This window comes from Sciurus carolinensis, chromosome 6, assembly GCF_902686445.1.
Source record: "Sciurus carolinensis chromosome 6, mSciCar1.2, whole genome shotgun sequence".
Lineage (NCBI taxonomy): Eukaryota > Metazoa > Chordata > Mammalia > Rodentia > Sciuridae > Sciurus > Sciurus carolinensis.
Genome location: NC_062218.1, coordinates 104,614,345 through 104,640,809, shown reverse-complemented (window position 1 = coordinate 104,640,809; position 26,465 = coordinate 104,614,345). Strand labels below are relative to the sequence as shown.

At 44.0% G+C, this 26,465-nt stretch overlaps 1 protein-coding gene across 7 annotated transcripts in view; it reads left to right on the top strand.

Moving 5' to 3' along the window:
* Positions 1–26,465, top strand: part of Ppp2r2b (protein phosphatase 2 regulatory subunit Bbeta) — a 433,386-nt gene that overhangs the window by 402,703 nt on the left and 4,218 nt on the right. For all 7 annotated transcript variants that reach the window (XM_047555459.1, XM_047555458.1, XM_047555457.1 and 4 more), the window contains one exon: positions 20,043–20,212. In XM_047555459.1, the coding sequence (XP_047411415.1) occupies positions 20,043–20,212 (170 nt within the window). The remainder of the gene's footprint in view (positions 1–20,042; positions 20,213–26,465) is intronic.

Genomic DNA, 26,465 nt, shown 5'->3' with positions numbered 1-26,465 from the left:
CCTGATGTGGAGTTCGGCTTCACAGAACATCTGTGGTAAAAAGGCAGGTAGATGGCACAAGACAGATGAAAGTAAGCATATTAGTTTTACCAGAGCTGCTGTAACAAAGTGCCACAGACTGGGTGACTTAAAAAACAAAACTTTATTGTCTCCCAGCTCTTAAGGTCAGCAGGGTTGATTCCTTCTAAAGACTGTAAAAGAAGGACCCATTCCACACCTCTCTTCTTGGGCTTATAAAAGACTGTATTCTTCCTGATATCTTTATAGCATTTTTCCTCTGAATGTTTGAGTCCAAATTTGCCTTTTTATTTATTTATTGGTAGTGCTGGGGGCCATTGAACCCATGACCTTGTGCACAAGAAGCAAAAAATTGCCTTTCTTGTAAGAACGCCAGTCATGTTGGATTAGGACCCACCATAATGACCTTGTTTTTTTAATTACCATTTCAAAGTCCATATCTCCAAATATGGTTGTGTTCTAAGGTACGGGGGATAGCAAGGACTTCAACTCATGAGTTGGGGTGAGGCCAATCCAACCTGTGAGAGAAAGACAGACATGGACTTAATCACACGCTCTGGCCCTGGAGCTGATTGCAGGGTCTTCCTGGTTCCCTCACTACAGGATGCCAATGCTTTCTCCAGGTTTTAAGGGTGGTGAGAGACGTGGACACAGGCTGTCACACAGTCCTTGCCTCTAGTGAGTACACACTGAGTGTGGCTCTTGTTAAGGGCAGTGGGAACACTAGACAGAGGACCAAAGGGCAGGGACGATACCATCCCCAAAGGCAGCATGATTCAGGATAAGGCTCCTGGGCGCTTTCCATGGTGCTGAAAGTTTGTCAGAACAGAGAGGATCTTCATTGACTAGATTCTGCAAGGAGCGCAGAAGTCTGCTCCCTTCTCAGAAGTTGCCCTTGAGTGGGGAGGGTCCTTAAGGAGTAGAGTTTGTTTTAGTGACATAAGAGACAAGAAGCAGGTCAACACACAAAGAGAACTTGGAATAGAAAAACGAATACCTTGAAGAGACTTCCTTGCCAAGGACCTGGGGACAGAGTTTAAGATGAGAACAAGAGGCAGTTGCTCATGATAAATGTCGAATCAGGGTGCAGAGTACAGATGCCCCTTGCATGCAGTGTGGGGTGGACAAAGACAGCAGGGGCTAGGTGAGGAATGACGTTAGAGGCCGTGGAATGTGGACAGTATCTGTGTTCCAGATGCCCTGCAAAGCTGTAGCTTGACTTCTGTAATTTGGAGTGAGTTGGTGGACACCAGGAGAGCCCCACCTGGTACTTTAGCTCAGGGAAGGTCGGCACTCCCTCACACCCCAGTAGCACCTGTCACAGGCACAGGAAGGAGATCCTCGTGCCATGTGCCTTCTACACACCGCCCAGGACGTTTTTCCTTCATTTGTTTCCCTCCGCTGAACTAAAGGACCCTAGTGAGTGAATTCAGAGACTGGACCACAGCAGAGGAGGAAAACCAAAGTGGTATCTACTCTCAGCTTGTGTCTATGGCCCACAGAAGTGATCTCGAACATGTTCGTCACTTTCTGCGCCTCAGCTTACTCACGTGTAAAAACAACTAGTGGCCGTATTTACCTTATAAAGTGTTTGTCAGGATTAAACACAGTAACACTCTGGAAGCCTGATGCGTAAGTGTGATGTGAGTTGTGGCTGGAATGACGTCTCACTTCCCTACCACATGTCAATTGAGAGTGGAACCAGGAGCAACAGCAACCATCATAGAAGCAGCAAATCAGCAGCCATCATCGCAGCTAACTTGAGTGACATTTCACCACGTGCAGGAAGCAAGCCAAGTGCACCTGCCTGAGGTGGTTTAATCCCCACGCCAACCCTATGAGGTACATAGTATGATTGTTCACACTCTATCACCAGCCCAACCTGCTAAGAGGGGGCATGATACACTTATTGTCACCAGAGAGCAAGAGACAAAGCTGGGGTGTGAGATAGGCCTGTAACTCTTCAGGACACCAGGAGTCCCTTTCTCAGCTCAGATTTATTGAACCACCCCCTGAGTCCTGCCCTTGATCAAGGAGCTTACATTCGGGGGGCAGGGGGAGAACAAAGGCATTCACCTGTACACATCACTCAGGCAGTCAAGATATAAGAAAATTAAACAATTGGGTAGTAGTCCTGAAAATAGTTCCCAGGCTAGAGATGTTTTCACAGGGTGGAGAGAGGAAAAGGCTTTGAATTGAGACCTGAATTATCAGAAGGATTCAGAGAGAGAGAGCTACCTACTGTCTAAATATGAAGGTCCTAACACAGGAACAACCTCCTGTGTTCAAATGGAACAAGGACCCACAGGTGGGGATAGGCAGGTGGGGAGACAGTGCACCAAGGGAGGTAATGCTGGAGGCTCTGTGGTCCAAGGCAGAGCACTGGGTTTCATTTTAAGTGAGACGGGAAGCCAGGGGCAGCTCAAAGCTGGGAGGTGAATATTTTCAATGCACCACCTAATGACATTTTGGTGAATGAGGTGAGCCCATAAGAATATACCACCAAGTCACGTCTTGGCCATCTTAGTTTATATGAATACGTTCTATGATGTTCACAAACAAATCACCTAGCAATGCATTTCTCAGAATGTATCCCCATTAAGACATACTCGGCTACCACGTCTGTGGTCTTGCAGGTTCTCAAAAAGGGAACAGCAGAGCCAGGCACAGTGGTGCACACCTGTAAGCCCAGAAACTGGGGAGGCCGAGGCAGGAGGGTCACACATTTGGGGACAGCCTAGGCAATTTAGCAAGATCCTATCTCAAAATTTAAAAGGGGGCTAAGGGTGTAACTCAGAAGCAGAACACTCCTGGGTTCAGTTCCCAGTGCTAGAAAAAAAAAAAAGTGGGGAAGAGAAAGCCTGGAAGCAGGGAGATCAGTTAGGAGGCTCTTTCCACAGTCTGAAGGAGAAATGGTAGTGACTGTGATCTGGGAGGGGACAGCAAAGCTGTGGGAGCAGGCAGATTTGGGATTTACAGGGTAAGTTACAAGGACCTTCTGAAGATTGAAAATGGAGAAGCAATAGAAAGGAATCCGAGGTCAGTCTTAGGTTTGGGGCTTGAGCAGCTGAGGAGATAGTGGGGACATAAGGAGATGAGGAAGGAACAGGTTTGGCATAGAAAGACCCAGTGTTCTCTTCAGGATGTGTCCAGATTGAGACAGTCATGATTCATCCAAATAGTAAGTTCTGGTAGACAACTGGAATATGAGTTTGGAAGTTAGGGGAAAAATCTAGGCTGGAAGTTCAATTTAGGAGTCCAGAGCATGTCATGGTACTTAAGGCCATGGGGATGAGGTAGTGCTGCTTAGGGGATAGGATGTGTGTGAAGAAAGTAGGGGCCCAGGACAGCAGAGAGAGGTGAGGAAACTTGGCCCAGGTCACAGTGCAGGAGCCAAGATTCAAACCCACATCTGTCTGCCTGCAGGAAAAGAATGCATTACTCTCCCTGGTATTTGGCAGGAGAAAGAGCAGAATCTTTTCCAAACATCTAGAAAGATCATTTCAGGGCCTTCATTTCATGATCCCACCGGCTGGATTCCCCAGCCTGACCACATCCAGTTGCAGCATTAACACAGCTTTTGCACAGAACATGAGATATATTCTGTCTTCACCCTCATCTACAAATCTAATTGCCAAGCCCTGATTCTGTGAGCCACTAGATCCCTTAATAAACCTGCGGCTCATTCCTTGGGTCTCCAATGGAATGTGTCCAAAGACATCAGCTGAGGCTGCAGCTGCAGCGCATCTGAAAGCCTGCGAAGGTTGGCACGGGTTCCGAAAGGGGTTCAGTATCGATCTGGGGCATAATTAACAGTGTTTATTGCAGGGGAGCTTGGTTAGGTTAAAGAGATAAGGCCCTTTATTAAAATGCTATTGTCTGATGACAGCATTACAAACACACACAAACACACACCCCCACCCTGGAGATAAGCCAAACCAACCCTTGCTCTATGGAGAATTCATACACACACTCTCTCTCCTCTCTCCCTCTCCCCATCCCCTAATGTCTGAAGGTGCTCCATCCCATTCAAGCTTAGCAGCAAGTAACAGCAGAGCAGGCAAGGCCCAAGCCGGGGCAAAAATAGAATCCCTTCCCCCTTCTTTCATCCTCATTTCCATTTTTGATTAATTTAACCAGTTCTGTCAATTATTCATCCTGGTGACTCCAGTTGAGTAGCTTTTCCTAAGGAACTAGAAGGCTTGTAAATTTTGGAGGCGAGTGTCATTCATTAGCTGTTGACATCTTCCGGGGTCCTGCCCTCTCCTCCACTTGGGGTCTTGGATGGGAATGCAGGGGAGGCTGAACTTGGCATATACACATGACTGCAGTTCCTGAGACACAAGGGGCAAGGCTGGCATGGGATTATGGGTGGCTGTGGTCTTGCGACGTCTCTCAAGGCCAACTCACCTGACATCATGGTTCATGACCAGCCATCACTGACGAAGCAGTCACCGCAGGCATCAGTGAGCACCCCAATTTTGAGGTTCAGGAGAACCAGAAATAAGGGGCTTCCTACGAGGTACTTTTCCCAGGGAGGGCTCTAGCCAGTGCAGGATAAATCTTAAGATGGCCCATCGCTTCCTGCCAGAGGCAAAATCGGGAAGTTCAGCTCTTCCTGTTTTAGTTTCCTATGACTGCTGTAACATATTAACACAAAAGTGGTAGCTTACAACAACACACACCTGTCATCTTGCAATTCTGTGGGCCAAGAGTCTGTCATGGGTCTGACTGGCTAAAATCAAACTGTCTCCTTTCTGGGGACTATAAGGGAGATTGGATTTTCCAATTTCGGGTTCCCCCCATTCTCTGGCTCAGAGACCTTCCCTCCATCTTCAAAGTAGCAACAGCAAGATGAGTCTTTCTCCTGTGCCAGCCCTCTGCCCCTCTATTGTCCTCCTGTTCTACTTTTAAGGACCTTTTGATTACATGAGGCCCACCCAGGTAGTACAGAATAATCTCATTGTAAGATCAGCTCATTAGCAACCTAATCCCATCCATGTCTTAATTTCTGTGTGTCCTGGAAGGATATCAACGTCTTTGGGGAGCCATTATTCTGCCAAACACTCTTCAGGTTTCAGTGGACTGCAAATGCTTGGACTCTGAATCTGGATGGTTTGGGGGGTCAGGAAAGGACTGCCAAGGAGCCAGCTCTAGGGCTGTGAGAAGGCATGGCGGGAGCAGCAGCCAAGGCCCCAGCTCACACCAGGAGCTGCGTTCAGGGCCATCCCTGGCACAACCTCAGGCCATTTACATTGTACTCTGCAGATGACCTGGTATTAAGCAGAGCAGTCGAGTAGGCAGTGGTAAGGAGTAAAGGGAAACGGGGGCTGTGGAAAGGAGTAGCACCATCAATACTCTTAAACATATCACCCTGTTTAAGCATGAGGAGGAAGAATGGACGCTGGGAAAATGATAAATCCCTAGCAATGGGACAGTGGGAGGGGTCAAACGGCCTTTGCTTTGAGTGCCATTTAAAAACTGTGGAGGGTGAGGTAAAGAATCAAGGACGACTCCCAGGTCAGGGCCTGAGCACATGCCTCGATAAAGGAGACTTTGATTTGGCAAAGATGAAGGAACAATTTGAAGAAATTCACAAATTCTGAGGACTCTAAAATTCATGTGAGAATTGCTGGTGGGACTGCAAATTGGTGCAGTCACTCTGGGAAGCAGTATGGAGATTCCTTAAAAACTTGGAATGGAACCACCATTGAACCCACTATCCTACTCCTTGAATATACCCAAAGGACTTAAAATCAGCATATTACAGTGATGTGGCCACATCCATGTTCATACTAGCTCAATTCACAACAGCTAAGCTATGGACCCAACCTAGGTGTCCTTTGACAGATGAATGGATAAAGAAAATGTGATACATATACACAATGGAATATAACTCAGTCATAAAGAAGAATGAAATTATGACATTTGCTGATAAATGGATGGAACTGGAGACTATCATGCTAAGTGAAATAAGCCAATCCCCCAAAACCAAAGGCCAAATGTTCTCTCTGGTGTCCAGATGCTGACTCAAAATGGGCAGCGGAGGGGCAGGGGCAGGGTGGTAGGAATGGAGGTTCACCAAATTGGATAGGGGGAGTGGGGGGAAGGGAGGGAGGATGGAAATGGGAAAGATAGAATGAATTGGACTTAACTTTCCTATGCTCATATATGAATACATGACTGGTGTAACTCCACATCATGTACAACCACAAGAATGGGAAGTTATGCTCCATGTATGCATTATATGTCAAAATATATTCTGTCATGTATATCTAAAGAATTTTAAAAATTCATGTTAGGAAAAAAGCATAGAAAGACTACATTGATACTTTTGCTCTTGAAGCCCTTTCCCATTGAGAGGGCCCCTTCTCATCCATTTATCTTCATTGATCCTATGAAAACTTTTTTTTAAGCTGCTGATGAAATCAAGACTCATTGTCTAAAACACTGACAAAGATTTAGTTATATTTCTTACTTTATATAATGAAAACATCCACCTTCACTTAGTGCTTCTGTGGCACTTGAAGATGAGAAGGGAAGGGGCATCTCTTGTGTGTGCAATTGACCCACGTTTATCTGCTAATTCAAGCCCCCTGTGCTGTTCCCATAACTCTATTTTGACAGCTCTGTAGGTGGCATCGGTAACTGAATTGCAAGATCTGCTGTCCACTCCAGCAGCTTTCAGCCCTAGCAGTCAAGTCTCTTTATCTGTTGAATTACTCAAAGCACCTGCTGGTCTCCCATGGTCACCACACACAGACCGAAGCAGCAGAGGGCAGGGGATGCTCATCCCCACAAAGTGCATAATGACACTTGCTTTTATCTTCTCTTATATCTTTAACCTGAACATAAGGATTTAAATAGGATTTATCCCACATATGGGCATCCTTAATCCTGGGGTCAGCTAGTACATCCTGAAATTTTGATGTCATTTGAAAATCCCTGCAATGCAATGAAGTTGTTGCTGAAGAGTTACATGAGAAAAATAGGACCATCACACTTAGGAAATGGGAGACTGTGGCATCAAACAAAGGAAGGAGTTGGTCAATAACAAGGTATTGTGCTAATATAATGGGATGGAAAGACTTTCACCATGACTTCCTTGATGTCCTTACCATGCTGGGCCAGGAGGAGGGGAAATCATGAAATGTTTCTAATTTTAAATTCATTTTAAATTCAATGGAAGCTGGGCACAGTGGTGCATGCCTATAATCCCAGCAGCTCAGGAGTCTGAGGTAGGAGGATTGCAAATTCAAAGCCAGCCTCAGCAACTTGGCAAGGCCTAAGCAACTCAGCAAGACCCTGTCTCAAAATAAAAAACAAAAATGGTTAAGCACTCCTGGGTTCACTCACCGGTACAAAAAAAAAAAAAAAAAAGTGAAATGTAGATTCCTAATGTCAGAGAAAATGCTGACTAAAAATTATTTGTGCTGAACATAGTGTGAAATAGCTAAATGGTCAAGACAAATGTCCTTGTCTTCAGCATTTCCTATATATTCCCAGAAGTTCAGATGCACAGCGATGTTTAGTTTCTGTTTAGCAAGACTCTTCTATATTCGTGTTATTATAGGGCCACAGATTTACAAACTGATATTACCCCAGCACATGGTCCTTACCCTGGTGAAGTTATTAAGTAACAGAGTTCCTGAAACAGTGCCTGTTTATCATGGACACTAGATCATATATATCAAATCTAGGAATGAAGGACATGAGACCTAGCATCATATTAAACATACCATTGTCTCAATATAATAGTGCTGTGATTCTTAAGCCAAATATGTAAAATGAAAATATCAGCTATATGCTTTTCCCGGTTCCCAAGAAAATCAAACATGTAAAAACTCAGAATTACCTCAATTTATCTCCTAGACAATTTTCTGAAACTTTTATGGTTGATACAATAGAGTCCAGTAGTATTTTGTTTGAAGCTGAATTATATATAATAATCTACTTAAGGGTAATGCCCCTATTGTAGGGGCTCTGTACCATGACTTGCATGTCTTCAGCAAAACTTGAGCACCTAGCTTAGATCTGAGAAGGAAATGATGGTTTCCAACTCAACTGGCCAGAAAGGATCTCAAAAGGTGGTAGGAGAAAGGATGCCATCAAGCAGAGCCTAAATGATGGGCAGGATTTTATCTTTTAGACAATTTCAAATCCTACTGGACTAGTATCCGCCCATAGGTGACTTTGAGATACTCTGTTGAGGTTGGTGAGGGTAAATCCTGAAGGCCAATGGTAGGTGTCTGTGAGGTTCCTGTGGTTTGGAAACTTGGCTTGCAGATGGAGAAGGTCATACACCATGATGGTGAATAAGCATTGGTTCTAGGGTCAAACAAACCCAAATAGGAACTTGGACTTGATTTCTGCCACTTAACATCTCTCACCTAAACATCTGCCTCTTTGAAATGGGGACAATAGGAGCCCACATGGGTGGATTGTCGTGAGGCTTCAGTGAAATGATGCCTGGCCCACAGGAGACACTCAGTGGTTATTAGTCTATTATTATCACAACAGTCTGTGAACTCAGAGTTAGAGATGAGGAAATGTGGGGCTCAAAAGAGCAAGTGAGAGCCAGCAGGTAGTAGATGGTCAACTGATTTGGTGAGTATTCTCCACGTTGCTCCTGGTGCACTGTGTCAACTCTGCAAAGAGGCATTGCCACTCTCATTGATACTCTGTGGCTGGTGAGAGCAGAGAGAATGAAACCTGAGGTTGAAGGCTTGGCTTTGTCCAAGGTCAGTTTTCTGGGACCATGACCTCAGAGATGTCTGTTCCACAGCAAGTTGAGAGACTCATCTTTTCTATTAGAGGAGATGATGATGTCATGTGTGAAACAGGCACTGTTTCAAAGCTCGGTTCACATCCTCGGGCCTCTTCTTAGCCCATGCCCTAGGGCAGATGGCCGCATGAGGGTTTTAGCACAGTGCCTGGCACATGGGACTATTCCAACACAGTATTGTAGTGATACGATGTTCAGGGTTAGTTCTCCATGCCTGCACACCACAGGACTGTTTAAGACAGGTCTGACTGTCAGTGGATCTGGGACAGTGTATTCCTGTAGAAAACCAGAGCTGGGAGCACAGAGGCATCACTGTGGCACCATGAGAAGTGGTGCACTGCAGTGCCCAGCTCACACCAGGGTCCCTCTCCATGCAGAGAACCAGTCCAAGCCAAGATGAACTGTCCTACTCCGAGTGAACTTCTCACCTTGCTCTGCAAGATTGCGTCAGCAGGGAGCCGCTCCTCTCCCCTCTCCGTGTGCTGCCTCTTATTGCAGTAATTATGTACACAGCCTGGAAAACAGGGACAGCTTGGGCATGTGGCCCTAGCCTCTGCGGTGCCATGGCAACCAGCTTCCCAGCAATCACCCCTAATAACGGCCACTTGCTCGTGGGTTCTTCCACCTGGGCCGAAGCTCCCCAGGGAGCTGGGGTTTCTCTTGGAGCAGCTGCACTAAGCTTCCTGTTGGGAACAAATGATGAGAGGCAGTGAGAGGGAGGAAGGCAGGAACCCCTGAGTCTGACTGTGAGGGGTGGAATGAGCCACTGCCATCATGTTCCTGGAGCCCACCGGCAACAGGGATGCATGAAGGCGTGAGAGCACAGATACCTGTACCACTCACACATACAAGGGAGAGGACATGATGAAGTCAGAGATCCAGTATGAGCTCTTGTAAAGCTGGAGCCTCCCTGTCCTTCATTAGGCTCCTGTTGCGACGCCCACTGCAGTTCATCTTGCCTGAACTGGAGGTGCCTCCCTGTATCACAACCAGAGAGCATGTTCTCAGAGACTGTCTTCAATCAATATCCTACCAGAATGACAGTTCTCAAAAAGGCATCAGCCCCTCTTGGCTAATAAATGATTATTCCTCACCAAAGGAGGGCAAACAGGCCCACAATTAATGAACTTGTCTGTGGATGTTAGCCCAAATTCTGCCTTTAGATTGACAGGTCAACAGGAAGCCAAACACAGATTCTTGCATCCCACTCTTCAGATCAGAGGTCCGAGCTGAGGCTCCTTTGTGAGAAAGTTCTAACCTCTGAGATGATGAGCTTTTCCATGTGTGTGCACTCAGGGACTGTGAGCCTTTGGGTCCTAGTCTCTCCAAGCCTATTTCCTCAGCCATAAAATGGAGAGAATTCTTAACTCTGAACAGTACCTGGCAAGTGATGGATGTTTTCTGTGAGACCTTTTTTGTGGATTGGAATTTCTTGGCTCCTTGTGACGCTAGAACAAATAGGTTTCTTTTAATAACAGGAAGTCCGGAGGGTGGCAAATTTACCTGCAAGAGGGGAGAAAGGATACAGAGGACTGAGACAGTTCAGGAAGTCTTCCTGGAAGAGGTGGCAAGCCTTATATGTTGGACAGGATAGCAACAGAGCAGGGATGGGTAGGGAGTGAGCGTGGGTTGGTTGTGGCAGGTGGAAATGCCCCACAGGCACCCAGCATTACCACAGGAACTAAACCAGGGATCTCAAACTCTGGCTCACATGGCTTACAGATGACTTACACTTGCTCACACACTCAACTGCAAGTCACATGTTAACATTGACACATCAGGATTTTTCAGAAAAAATTTAGATTTTACACAGACAAGGTGGCTATGCTGGAGCCAAGTGGCAACTGCCACCTGTACGGGAGTGGATACACTGCTTTGCCTCAGTCCCGCCCTGTTGTTACCTAGGCATGCTTTACCTGTTTGGCTACCTGCCTGGTCCTGGAGCAGGGTCCTCCAACCCTGCAGCCAAGGGTGAGCAGGCCAGGCAGACCACAGTGCAGTGCTGGAAAAGGAGAGAAGTGGGCAGGGATTTGACCCAGGGCCTGGTGGGAAGGGCCCTGAATGCCAGGCCCAGGGAGTGGGAATGTTGGCTGCTGGTGAGGGGAGTGGCGGTGCAGTTCACCCAGCACCTGGCGGGGTGGTAGGGATTGAGTTCTACCATGCGTCATTACCTCAGAGTGGGTGGGCTTGCTCTGCAGCTGTGGGCAGCAGCAGCACCAGGAATTAGAGGAGAGGGCGGCTGCTCTGGGAGGCTCACCAGCTCTCTTGGAAGCCCACGCCCAGAAGCAGCCACTCTGACCTGCTTTCCCTGGCCAGCTGTGGACAGACAGCTGCTGAAACCAAGTGGACACTTCAGGTACCCACAGACAGGGAGCTGGCACAGGAACCCAGGAAAATAAAAGCAGCTTTGCAGAGTTGAGGGAGAGCTCATAAACTCTGTCCCCTCCCTTTGTTGACCATATGGGGAGGAGGACAAACCACCACAGACTTACTGAGCTCAGTGACTTAGAAACACAATCTTTTTTTTAATCCTATAGTTTCTGGAATTGAGAAGCCTAACATAAATCTCACTGGGCCAAAGCTAGGATGTCCCCAGGACTGTGTTCCTTTTTATAAGTTCTGGGGGAGGATGTTTTCTTACCTTTCCCAGCTTCTAGAAGCTGCCTGCATCCCCGGGCTCATGGCCCACTTCCAGCTCCAGAACCAGCAATGACCAGTCATGTGATTCTCTTTTTGGGTCCCTCTTCCAGTTATAAGGACCTTTGTCACAATCTGGGTGCCACATATCTAGCATCATCTCCTCCTAAACTCAATTGATTAGCAACCTTTATTCCTCCTTGTCAGGCAGCATATTCCCAAACCGTGGGGATTAGGGTGTAGACTTCCTGAGGAGTGGGGTGACATTTTTCCACCTGTCCTAGGGGAAAGGAGCAAGTTTTCTTCCTAGGCAAGTTGAAAGAATCCTCCAGCCATGATAAATGAGAAGGCCCTTTCTCTGAAGGAGCATAGGGACCTTTCTCACTTAAAACCCCTGCACCCGTCAAAGTGCCTTACGCCCACCAGTGCTCAGTGTCTGCTGGTCAACACTGCAGGACACTAGTGCTTACTGACTTCCGATCACAGGCCAGGCTCTGTGCAAGGTGTCTTATTTGCTTTTATCTCTTGTAAACATGCAAAGTGAGTAAGTATTGATGTCTATTTTAAAGATAATGAAACTGGCCAGGCACAGTGACACACACACACATAATCCCAGCAACCCAGGACGCTGAGACAGGGGGATTGCAAGTTCAAGGCCAGCCTCAGCAACTTAATGAGGCCTTGTCTCAAAATAAAAGATTAAAAGGACTATGGATGTGGCTCAGTGGTAAAGCACACAATACCATCCCCAATACCAATAATAATAATAATAATAATAATAATAATAATAATAAATGTTTAGGGGGTAAGTAAAACTGACAGACACTCTATTCCTTACATATTACAGCACAGGTCCTAGTCCCAAAATGTCTGACACCTAAGTCCATTAACTTCTCCTGCATCATCCTGAAAGATGTACTTAGGAAAGCAGTTTGCAGTTTACTGACCAGTGACCCCATTGTCCAGCCGTTCTACATGATATCTTAGACTCCCACTGTCCATCAAAAAAATGCATTTATCACCTCAAGCATTTATACATGTGACTCCCCTACCTCTTAGAGGATGCCCCCCTCCCACCTCCAGGTCATCAGGGGTCAGTGAACTCTGACCTACAGCCAAACCTGGCTCACAAACCATTTTATACAGCTCTAATTGACATTTTTTTACATTTCTAAGGGGTCAGAAAAAAAAAGAGTCCTCTTTCTTGGCATGTAAAAAAATTGGTACAAAACAAATTTTGGTGTCCATGAACTGAACCTTAGTGTTCATCTGCTTCTGTATTGTCTGTGATGCTTTCATGCTACTGAGAGTCAAACTATCACAGCAGAGACCAAATAACCCTCCCTCAAAACCTACAGTATTCGCTAACCTGTGATCTGTCTGGTGTTAACCATTTAAGGCTTGGTCTCTTATTAAGTGGCTCCTGACCACACCTGTCCCTTGTCTTGTCACATCTCCCCAGCCCTGAGAAATTTCAGTCTTTTTTTTCCCACTGTGGGAAAAAAAAAAAAAAGATTTTTGACTCATTTTTTAACTTTGGTTATTAAAAGACATACTTGCAAAGAAAGAATAATACATGCAGAAGTCTTTTTACACCAGTTGTATAAAAGTTGTGGCTCAGTGGTGGAGAGCATTCACCTAGCATGCGTGAGGCCCTGGGTTCAATTCTCAGCACACATAAAAATGAAATAAAGGTATGGTATCTGCCTGCAACTAAAAAAAATTATATAAATGTGTGTGTGTGTATGTGTGTGTATATATACATATGTATGTATGTATGTGTGTATATATATATATATATATATATATATATATATATATATATATAGAGAGAGAGAGAGAGAGAGAGAGAGAGAGAGAGAGAGAGAACCTAGGTACTATCTTCCAGAATCGCTTCTCATCTTCTACTAGACTAGGTGGCATGTTGACATGATGTTCACGGTCAAGCAGATGTTTGTGGAATTAAGGAAGGATAGATGAAAGGCAAATTGCCAGGGTTAAGCAATGGGCCTCATTGTTTCCCAATTCAGAACCCCCTCTTTGAGTCTTACTATGATCTCAATTCCCAGTCTCCAGCCCATGTCTGGAGACTCTGTCATTACGCCCATAGGAGTATAGTAGCCACTAATTAAATATGAAACTCCTCTCCCTGGCATCAGCTGGACAAAGGCCAGCATCGTCAGTCCAGGGAGTCCTTACCCTCCGTGGGAAAATTGTTGGCCGTTTCTCTCATTGGGTGAAATTATTGGCTGTGTCTTCTGTATAGTAAAAATTACTGGCTGCATCTCAATCGGCAAGCCTTTTCTCTCCAGGGGCAAAACTGTTGCCTGCATATCTCTGAAGGAAAATTGCCATCTGCCTCACACTGCAGGAAAATTGCCAGTTCTGTCCCCATTATGGGGAAATTGTCAGCCATCTCTCCAAACGGAAACACATGCCAGCTGTGCTTGTCCATAGAAGAGACGTCAGCAGAAGTGAGCACTTTATGATCCTACACACGATTCTGAGTTTGCTTCTTTTTTTCTCTGAACAGACCTTCACATCCCTGTGGCCTCTTTCTTTTCTTTTCCTCCCATCTGCCCAAGTCACCAAAACCAAGGTGTGGTGGCATTGAAATGAGAGCCACGTATGCTCAGGAGGGTGTAGCTCAAGTGATAGCCCAGAGACAGCCTATCATGTCTGTGTTAAAGACCCAGACAGCAGACCTAGAAATCAATACCATGACTGAGAACTCTTATCTGCCCCATCTGGAAAAACACTGTAGGCTTTTGGACTGTTTGCCCACCAAGCCTGCCTCCAGCAGCATGCTTCTGTGTCCCTGCAGCATCCCTATTGTTTGGGGCACACACATCTTGCTAAGTGCTGCAAAAGGGAAAGTTCCCCTCTGTCCTCATCTACCCTGGAAAGCAGGTGCTACTATTATCTCCATTTTACAGATCAGAAAAATGGAGTTCAGGAGGAGTCAAGCTACTTGTTCAAGGCCTTGTAGCTTATAAGCAAAGGGCTGCGAGTTAACCCGGAATACTGAGCTGGGGACCACCTGCACCCTTCTCACCACAGCAAGTAGAACTAAGGTGAGGAAGACATCAGCATCAGCTGTAGGGACTTGGTCCCCATCTGACCACACAACATGAGCATAGTCCCTGTGCAGTGTCCAGTGTGAGGTCCAGAGAAGGAGCTGCACCAGGAATGGCCTGTACCTGTGAATACTAGGGTCTCTTCTGCCCCCAGAGCCCCAGGCAGCCCACCACATGCTTCCTTTCTGCTTTTGTCCCATCTGGAATAAATATAGTTTTAGCTTTAGGTTTCTCTCAACTCACCCGGTTTCTTCTTAACTCTTCTGTCTTATTTGTTAATTTAAGACTTTCTCCAGATTCTGGGACCTTATTCATTTATCCAGTCACCTGAGCCTTCTCAGGGGCTCACGCACGATACATAGAGCTCCACAGAGGTGTATTTACATCAATATGTGTTCAAACACAAAACACTCTCCACACAAGGCACAGAAGACAGCCTGTAGGATTTCAAAGGAAATAGCAGGTGCTTTTGACTATAGCAGTAATCCAAAGTATATTTTGAGGAACCCTGTGCAAGTGATTTGCCAAACCAACAGAGAGAGATGATCAAATAAGGTTTTGAAATAGAATCAAAGCAATGGTTCTCAGTTAGGGGCAGTCATTCCCTCCAGGGGACATTTGGCAATATCTGCAGACATGTTTGGTTGCTAAAACTGGACAGATGAGGTGGGGTGGGCTGGCAAAGTGTGTTGCTTAAAATCCTATGCTGCCCCCAGTACTGGGCCAACTCTATTGTCCATCCCAGAACTTGACAGGATTTTCCCAAGAACATTTGACCTTGGAATCTGGAATACCTGGCACGTCATGGGTGGAGCACTCTGCTGAAGTCACTTTGGAAAAGTTACCCTAGAATAATGGGACTTGGGTGAGGGAAAGGGAAGACCACTGGAATTTCGTAGATTTTTGTTACCTAAGAGCCTGGAAGGATGTGGCAGACCACCCTGACTTTCATTTTACAGGAAAGGAAACAGACCAGAGAGTTGACAGTGGCCCACAGTGACTCAAGTGAGAGACAGTAGGATGGAGGATAAGAATATAAAAGTTGGAAGCAGATGAAGTTCAAATCCTGGCTCTGTTCCTACCAGCTGAGTTGACTGATTTGACCAATTTAAAGAAAAGAGAAATAATACCTACCAGTGTTGAATGAATTGATACCATTCACCACATGAGAGCTCAATAGGTGGTAGGTGTTAAGAGTCAGCTGATTTGTGCCCATCCTGAATTGGCATCCCTGACTCAGTCTGATGTTCTTTTCAGTATCCCAGGAAGGGCATGGGAAGAGGTGCAGCAGAGCAGAGGCATGGAAATGGGAATGCCCGAGGGATTCCAGTTTGACTTGACTGTTCCAGTAGAGAGGCAACATCAATGGGGCCAGGCAAGGCCTGGTTAATGTAACAACAGGCAGTTGGGCAGAGGCAAAACTTAATGCAGGAAATGGTAGCAGCTGTCGTTGTTACTGTAATTATCATCTCTCAGATCCGTCCTCCCTATTGGAGGATCTGACCTATTGGCACTGACTAGATCTGAACTATCAGGTTCTCATCAGGACAACTTCCTCACAAACAAAGCAAAAGTTTGTCCCTTCTCCCCCAAAATTCCTTTCTTCTTACATGTCTTTATTTTCTGGAAGCCAGTTGGAAATGCTATAGGGCAACAAGATCTCTAATACCAAGGACCTTCAGCAGTGCCTACTGGTTTGTCGCAAGTTCTATCACTCAACCACCAGATACCGTTGTACCACATGTTCAGCAAATTTCCAGAACCTCAGGCCTTGGAGTGGACATGAGAAGTAAATTTCATGGAACACACACAGATGTTCCATTTACACTCCACCAGATGACTCCCCAGTACCTTTATTCCCTTCTGGGAACACAAATTTCACTTATTTCTAACTGTAGCTAAATTTGGGTGGTTTTTTTTACATTTTTCTCCTCCTGTCCCTTGAGCATCCCTAAGGGTAGGACCAGATCTGTGCAGTTCATTATCATATTTATAGAGTCTGTTCATCCCACAAATATTTTAATTGTACATTCTTGACATACTGTGTTGTGCAAGCAACACCCTAAGTGGTAAATGAACCCTCAGCATGGTCTTACACCTGGTACGGGACCAATGACATGATTAAGAACAAAGACTTTGAAGTCAGTCAGACCTGAGTTCAAAATGCAGCTCTTCCTCAATCTAGCTGTATGTCCCTGGACAAGTTATGAAACCTCTGCCCCTTCATTGTACCCACTTCAGAGGCTGTTGCAAGGATTGAAATAAAATGTGCAAATCATGGGACCTTGAATACTATAAGCTTCCCATTAACAGTAATTACTAACACGGAAATGCTGCTGCTGAGTGAACACATGGAGTTGACTTTAAGACTCGAGTATGTGTAAGCATGTCATGAACCGCAAAGCACTGTGCAGGGATGTTACCCGATTGCTGCCCGCTGCTAATATCAAGCAGCACTCGACAGTTAGTGGTGGGTTGGCCAGAGTCATCTCCTTCCATTTCACCGCCATCCTGTGGGGTATCATTTTCAGGCTTCACAATGTTGCTATACTGTCCCTCCCGATGTGCCAGGTATTTGGAAAACAGATTCTTAGGTAGAAAATTGAAGAGATTATATATCTATAGATATATATAGATATAGATAAATTATATATACACAGATATCTGTATCTCAAATTTTATACACACATATATACACATTTTTACATGTTTATATAATTTTGTCAATTTAAAAGTAAATTTGAACTTAAAAACACTGTAAGGATCTCTTGTAAATATTCTTTACATCTTTTGAATAATCCCCAGGCTCTGTACTCCTCAGTCCCAAATTCTCAGAAGTCTTGAAGAATGGTCTCTGATTGGCCAACTCTAGCTGTACATGTTCATGATAAAAAGTAGTGACTGGCATTTATTAAGAGCCTGCTGTGCACCAAGCATGCATCCAAATAATGTCAGTCTTCCATTTTGCAGCTGGAAAAACTGAAACTAAGGGGGTCAATGCCCACAGCCAGTAAATGGCAGGAGCTGGAACTGATTGTTGAGCATGATCAGTGCTAAGCCTTACTCCTGCCTCAGGCTGTCTCTGTAGGTGCCTCAGGTGGAAGTGACCAAGCCTCAGGGGCTTCTACTTCTTTCCCCAATGTCTTACTTGGAGTATTAAGTCTGCACTTACTGATGAGATTGCTAAGGTAAAAATTCTATCCTTATAGTTGAGAATGAGAAAGCAATCAGAAACCAGGGGCCTTCACTTATCCTTGACTAAAAAGCCCAAGAGATAAGGGCACTGATGGAGATACTGGGTCAGAGACTCTAATAAGCCCTGCTTTTCTATTTCAGTGGTGTTTTGTTTTATATTTAATTCTCAAGTTCAATTTCGATTATTAGGTTTGTTGCTTTGTTCTCTTAAAGGTTCTGTGAAAATTAACAGCAAGACTTGAAAGGGAACTTCTATACTTGGACTTTCTTCAAGAAATTGATGCCTGACTATGAAAGTTGTACTGAGCAGGCAGGAAAGAGGAAGCCTTAGAGGCCAAGTTAACTCAGCAACCCGCCGGCCAGTGTTTGGTTCAGCATAAAATTGTGTTATAAACCCTTATTAAGTTGAACCATATGCAAGGGCCACTTTGTAGGTCAAAAATAATTGAATATCAGCAAATGCATATGTTTAAACCCTGATACATGCTAAGTACCCAGATGACAAAGATTTCATTAATTAATTTGGTTTGGTTCCAATCAAGCAACAAATGTTTATTGAACATTATGTGTAAGACTCTGTGTATAAAGATAAATGAAATCAAAATCCTGCCTTCAAGAGTCTCATATCTGGGAATATGAAAGATGGTGGAATGAGACAGACATCATTACCGTATGTACATGTATGATTACACCAATGGTATGAATCCGCATCATGTACAACCATAGAAATGAAAAGTTGTACCCCATTTGTGTACAATGAATCAAAATGCAGTCTGTAAAAATAAATTTTAAAAAAGAATCTCACATCCCAGTAAAGAGATGAAAACAAATTCATGGATTGTTAAATAATATGAAACATGATGATTTCATCATAAGAGAGAATAGGAGCAAATACTAAATAAATGACCAGATCAAGTATGATAGGGCTTCAAGAAAAAAAAAAAAAAAGGATCATTTAGGGTAAAATCTATGCAGTAGACTAGGTATATAAATCAAATAGAACTTGGATCAATGAAATAATCAGGCAATGCATAGAAATGTCAAGATACATCTGTACAGCCAGTCTCAATCCAAGTTTTAGAAAAAAAAAAATGGCACAGTTTGGGAGGGGCTTACGCACCATAAGAGAGCCATGCCCATTATCCTGTAAACAGAAAGCACCTGAAGATTGTAAGAAAAACAAGATCCTGGAAATCAGAACAAATAGTACATACAAAAGACAGCATAGCCACAATTTACATAGAAGTATGCTCAGAGATGTACCTTGCCCAAGGTTACACAAGTAAATGGCTATCTGACCTTGGATCCAAGGTAATTGGGCAGCAAATCCCCACATTAAACTCCATGATCCAAGGGAAAGTATGTTCAAACAAAAATATGTACATGCATTCATCCAATGGTCTGAGCATTATTCAGACCAGCTAAAAAGTGGAAACAACCCAAATGTTTGTCAACTGATGAATGAATAAAATATGGTAGATCCAAGCAACAAAATACTGCCATAAAAGAATGAAGTACAGATAAATGCTATGACATGGATAAACCTTGAAACTGAGGAGTGAAAAAAGCCAGGCACAAATGACCACATATTCTATGATCCTATTTATGTGGAATTTTTAGAGTAAGAACTACAAAGTAAGTTCGTGTTTGCCTAGGGCTATGAGACTGGGGAATGTGGAGTAATTGGTAATGGATATGGAGGGTAATTTGGGGACATCAGGGATGATGAAAACTTTCTAAATTCAGACTGTAGTGATGGTTACATTAATATGTGGTGATACTAAAACCCACTGAATTAGCCAGGCATGGTGGTGCACACCTGTAATCCCAGCCTCTCGGGAGGATTACTTGAGCCCAGGAATTTGATACCAGCATGGACAACACAGCAAGACTCCATCTCAAAACCAAAAATCCCACTGAACTGTATACTTTAAATGCATTTATTTTATGGTATGTGAATTTCATCTCAGTAAAGCTGTTAACACATGTTTAAGCATCTAAGATGATTCCAGGTTTGGGTATACAGAGTGACACCCAGAGACTAAGAGAAATGTGAAAGAGTCAGATATGTCAATCTAGACTTGAGAATAGTCAATGCCAGATCTGTGCCAGAGACAGGTCCCATGCCAATCCTTCCATGAGAAAACAGAAACCAACCACAGCTTTTTCTGCTACCAGGGAGCTGACAGTTCCCTGCTAGCAACTTGTGCTCTGCAGACACCAGCCTATGTGTTTTATACTCTTAACTGGTAACTTTCTGGTTGGCCCAGATATATTAGAGCTCATTGATAAGGATGAAGTAAATTCATTGTGTTTGCTTTGTTTTGCAGTTTTTGAAGAACCAGAGGATCCAAGCAACAGATCATTTTTCTCTGAAATTATCTCTTCAATTTCGGATGTCAAGTTCAGCCACAGTGGGAGGTATATCATGACCAGGGACTATCTGACTGTGAAAGTCTGGGATCTCAACATGGAAAACCGCCCCATCGAGACTTACCAGGTACAGAACACCATCCATGCATAGGTATACTTGGGTACATACAGCACCCCCTCTGAAGTCAGCCTTTGGAAAGGTTTACAATGCAGAAGAATGAAAGGCAGTACATAGTATTTTGATAAAATGCTATAGGATGTAAGTGCCATAGGATTTAAGAGTACACACAGGCTAGAATTAATCCACATAGACAGAAAACATGGAATGGATGCTGGAGACAGAGTGAGCAAAACAAGCCTGCTGTCATGGGGTGACCATCTGGTGAAGCGGGTGGTGAACAAGGGAGGGAGAATGCACTTACACAAGGGATGGTACTGAGTCCCTGGGAGCACGGAACAGGGGACTTGCCAGGTGAGAAAGGTGAAGAGGTGACCCTGATGACTGCCATGACCTCATCAGAAAAAGCCTGTTCTTAGAGTAATAATGTCCAAGACATGGTGTGTTCAGAAAGTCTACCTAGAATGTGGAACACAGTGGCAGAAAGATGAGCCCGGAGAAGCAGGCGAGACAGTTCCCGATAATGTAGGTTACCTTGTTTTGTCTTTGGGATGGGTACAGTGGAGAATCATAAAGGTTTTGCCCAAGGAAAGGACATTGTGTTTATCAAACTATAAAGTCTGATTGACTAAAGGACAGAAGATAATGGTGATTTGGGCTGGAATGGTGGCAGTAGATAGGATGGAGGGTTGGTCAAATGTGCCTACTTATTGAACATGGAGGGAAGAGGAATCGAGAACACTGGGTAGGGAGTTTTGGCTTAAGTACTGAATAGATAGTGCTAGAAATACTGACAAAGGGAACAAAGGGAGAAGGCATCATTTCAAAAAGTTTTTGTTGGAAGACCAGACTTTGAGGCAGAGGAGATCTAAAGCGGCCAATTCCAGGTAAGGCTGCAGTGAAAGCCAAGATCAAAGGGCAGAGATGAACTGATCTTATTTTAAGATATCTTGGATTCGGTTTTTTAAAAAGAGTAGGCAGGTTCTAGACAGACATTTGACTTCATTTTTTTCTTGAGATACAATTCACATATCACAACATTCACCCTTTCCAAATGTGCAATTCTGTGAGTTTTAATATATTCACGGAGCTGTAGACCCATCACCACTATCTAATTGCACAAGAAATTCATCACTAATTATTATTTTTAAAAGAACATTTTGGGTGTGCAAGGGAGGAGAAACTATAGGGCGGACACATGAGGACCCAGGAAGAGTAGTTATAAAGTTACTAAAATAAACTGGCAAGAGGTTATAGTAGCTTAGATGAGGTTGGGAGCAATGGAGGTAACCAGATTCTAGACATAGTCCCAAAGCAAAACCATTAAGATTTGAGGACAAATTTGATGTATGACATAAGAGGGGAAAAAGTACCAAGGATCATTCCAAGGTTTTTGTCTTGAGCAATTAGAAAGGTGAAGGTACCATTTGAATTAGATGAGAAAGTCAAGAGTTTGACTTTGGACCTGTTAATCCAGTTAAACATCTAACCAGAATGACAAGAAGACAGCTCAACATTGAGTCTGGATGGATAGATCTAGTCCCAAGACAAGTTTGCAGTCATGATTGCATGGAGGGTCTTAAAACCATATGACTGGAAGAGTTCTCCTAGGCAATGTATTCCTTAGGGATCAGAAACTGTCCTAGGGCCCTGGTGTTTATAGGTGAGATTAGGAAGATGATTTGGCAAGGGAAATTGGGTAAAAGTGACCCATGAGGTGTGAGGAAAACTGCAAGGAGTGTCCAGCAAGCCAAGTGAAAGAAATCTCAAGGTGGACTGCCAAAGGCTATTGCTACACTAACTACAGAAGGACTGAGACTTGACCACTGGATTTAGTAAAGTGGAAATTACCAGTGACCTCAATGGAAGAGTAAGGTGAATGACGTCTGGGTGGAGTGGGGTTGAGAGACTGTGAAGAAAGGATGTGAACTTTAAGAGAATGGACATCTCTTTCAAGGGTGGTAGCTGGAATGGGGTGCAGGCTGAAGGAAGTTATAGCATGTTTCAGGCTGATAGGAATAAGTCAATAGAGGGAGCAAATTTACAGAGCATAGACCTTAAGGAAAGCAAGAAGGGATGGAGTCCATTGCAAAACTGGCTTTAGATGAGAAGATGGATAATTTATCTGTGAAAGGAAGGAAAGCAGAGTATGTAGCGCCAGATGCAGTCAGTTCATAAATTTTGTGATGAGAACATGTAGATATTCTCTTATCTAAGAAGTCACCAGCTGAGTGAGAAAAGTTTGAAATATTCGTCCAAGAAAAAGAAGTGATATAGGTTTGCTCAAAGATCCATTTGAGATATATATTAAAATAAAACTAACCTGTATAATTGTTTCTTCACAGCCACATTCACCTGCTTGGTTCAGGCAAGAAAAGAACAGGAAGTTAGATTTTGTTACATCTAATTGATGGGGGTTTGTCTTATGGTACAATAGAGAGAAAGGGAAGTTTCTTAAACATGCCTGCTAGAGAACATGATTATAATGATGGACTGCCAAATCTAAAGTAGTTAAGAAGGGAAATGATGACGAGGAAATTAGTCAGATTTGAAGAGTTGATAGAATCATGATACTAGAGAGAAAAGTGAAAGATAGGAAGTAGCAATGGAATGAGACTTGCTGAAGCGATATAGTCAACACCACCTATGTAGATGAGATAGTTTTGTTCAAAGAGCATCCCCTGTATACTAGCATCTTACTGTCCCAAGTCCTGCCTCAAAGTTCCACATGACCTTCCCCAAGCTCCCTGTCACAGCCTTTAATCTTTAGCCGAGGGCAAGGGTCAATTCTGGAGTCCTCTTACAGCTGCATAAGACAAATAGTACGGTGCTAGAACCCTTCGTACAAAGAAGAGGGCGACGGGCACTGGAGCCTGGGTGTGGGTGGCATTTGTAGTGAGGCAGCCTGCTGGAGAGAGCGTGGATGAGAAAAGAGATTCAGGACACAGGGTGGCAAGAGCAATTAGTACTTTTATTTTAGGGGAAGGCTTTTAGAACAAAGCTAGTTTTAGAACAGAACTAGCTGGCTGTGATATGAAGTAATCAGCCTTTAAAGTCCTTTAAAGTCATGCTGAGCCAATGGTAAACTTGGAAATATCTTCTTTGCAGAACACCAAGAAAATAGGTATCATAGCACATGTCTTGAAATTAAACACCACAACACCTTTTTTAACTCAGAATGGTGTGTCTCAAAGTGATTTAGCCGAGTTTATGTTATATCAAAGACAAACAGAGTAAAGCAAGCAGGTCAAGAGAAGAACACAGTACTGGGGAAAGGAGATTGATCAAGTTATGTGCACATATGAATATATCATAATGAATCCCACTATTATGCACAATTATATTGCACCAATAAAAAAAGAAAGATGGTAATATACTATGTAAAAATGAAAAATTGATTGGAAGACATAGGGAAATAGCTGGCCCTGAGCAGGAAAACTAGTAATTCTCCTGCTGTGTACTTTTTAATACGAGTATTAGTAGATCTCAAGCATGTTTATGTCAGTAAGAAGCTGTAGAGTGGAATATGATTAAGTTTCCCTGTAGGACTGATTTTGGCAAACTGACTTGTGGGCTAAGTCCAACCCCTCCCCCCAATAATGTTTGACTGAAACACCCACAATCATTTGCATGTAGCCTATGGCTGTTGTCATGACACACTGGCAGAGTGGGTAGTTATGACAGACCACATGGCCCACAAAGCCTAAAATATTTACTACAAGTATTCCTAATTCAAAATGCACCAGTATGATGTCACAAATGGAAAAACCCCACACCTGGTCTCATGTACAAACCTGTCATGCACAAAATTGCCTTCGGGCTATGTGCAATAGGTATATGTAAGTGAATTTTGACTTGGGTCCTATCCCTAAGATATTTCACTATGTGCATGCAAATATTCCAAACTCCAGAACTCTTCTGATCCCACGCATTTTGGATAAGGAATACTCGATTTGCAGCTGGCACTTCACTGAAAACATTTGTCAGCCTCTGATATATAACAAACCAAAAGTTTATTCTTACTACACCTAGTGAGCAGATTGAATATGGGCTCCCTCATGTAAGTAAGAACTTAACCAGTGTGGTGGGAGCCTTTGCCAACTGTCAAGAAGCCCAGACATGCAGTACTATGAACATGGAGAAGAAACAGTATTTGGAACATGAAGAAAGAAGCATCAGATTGTATGGGTTTTAAGTTCTCTTGCTATGCTCTAGATATTTCTCATGTATCTTATTTCCTTTTCCAATGGAAAAAGGTTCTCTGGTTTGCTTAATACGAATTTTTTAAACAGATCATACATGCAACATCCCTTCATTGTAGCTGTTCTTTAAATGCTTTCACTGGAGTTAGGTAGGAGCTCTCCAGAACTTACATGCTGTGAAAGAAATGGTTCAGATAACATTTTCCCTCAAAATCCTTCTAAACTTTTTTTTTTTTTTGAAGGGGTAGGTACTGGGGATTGAACTCGGGGCACTCGGCCACTGAGCCATATCCCCAGCCCTATTTTGTATTTTATTTAGAGACGGTCTCGCTGAGTTGCTTAGTGCCTCGCTTTTGCTGAGGCTAGATTTGAACTCATGATCCTCCTGCCTCAGCCTCCTGAGCTGCTGGGATTACAGACGTGTGCCATCACACCTCACCCTTTTATCTCACTGAGTTCTTAGCAGTGTAGTTCCTATTAATGGGCCCACACTTCCAAAGCACACATTTTTCAACACTTACTACTCTTCTGTGGTGTTTCTGTAAGACAAAATGCCAAAGGAATGGCAAGAGATCAGGAAAGGTTTACGAGGAGGACAGATGGAGGCAGGTCTTTAAAGACACCACTACCCTATCTCTACACTTTGATTGCTCTGCCCCCTAGAGGAGGTGAGTTAATTTGCAGCAGGAATACCTCAAAAGGGTGGAATCCAAGCCTTGCATCCCCCCAAAGCATCTAGCACTGCCAGAAACCCTGGTGCAGATGGACTCACTCATCACCATAGCACTGAAACCGTTACCCTGAGGTAGCCTGGAATGTTTGAGAATGAGACAGTGACTGTGGGGGAAATTAATTTGTAGGGTTAGAACTACTTACACTGACCAAATAACTCAGAGAGCTTGTCAAATACCCAAAACATCTAATGGAACGCAAGATGAATTTGACCTCATTCCTTTGCCAATACTAAGCACACAACAGAGCCTACAAGCTCAGCATCCCAGAGAACTCTTGGGGTCAAGAGATGAGGAAAAGAGACTGGATCAATACTCTGGAGTTCAACATAGTTAAACAATGACCTTGATATTCTTCTGCCTCCTCCCAATTCTGTTTTCACCCCCAACCTTTGACTTCCCTTGAATTCATTATTGTGGCTCCTTCTAGGACTCAGACCCCCACATAAGGTGAGGCCAATGAGACAGAGCAAGCAGGAGGCAGATCTCTTCTCTAGTTCAGAGTGTGCACTTTAGAACCCAAATACTGGGCTCAGTTCCCATCCTGTCCCATAATATTGTTTCTCTGTGCTTCATGCTCTAGTAAAGAGAATAATAATACCTATATCATAAGAGGGTTTTAGAGACAAAATGAGGGATTTTTTTAATAATGTACTTAGCCAAAAATAACCAGTTAGCATACTGAGTATACCCATTATTACTGCCACTAGTTACTCATGTGTTCAGGAAAGATTACTCTAAAAATGAGCTCAAGGTATTACCCTCTGAGCCCTATTCATCTGCCTATTTGCCTCTATATCCAAGTTGCTGAATGTAACTGGAGGAAAGTACCCAACTGTGCTGACCCGTCTCATCTGAAATTCACGTTCCACAGCTTCAGGTGCCCCGTGCCTTCCAGCAGTCCTGTGGTGTCCCACCCGTGCTCAGTCTCAGATGATAACTGTGCTGCTTTCACTACAGGAGAGAACACCCCCATCCTCCAGGGCTGCGCCCTTCCCCTCAGTCTACACAGTGGCTCCACTTGCAGACACATCTCCAAAGCATCCTACTCAGGAATGAACATGGAGCTTCCCTCCTTCCTTTTGCTCAGGAGAAAGATCTGGGTGCCATCTTTGACTCCTGGTTCTCTCTCCACACCTCAGAGTTAACCCAACTCCTGTCAGCTCTCCTGCTAACCCCATCTAGAATTCAACCACTTCCCACCAATACTCTTTCTCTGGTTCAAGCCATCATCTGTCAACCAGGTCCTTTCCTGCCCTTGTCCTTTCGCCCTCACTGTCTGTCACCACGCAGGCTAAGTGATCTCTTCTGTGAGGTCTCTTCGCCTCA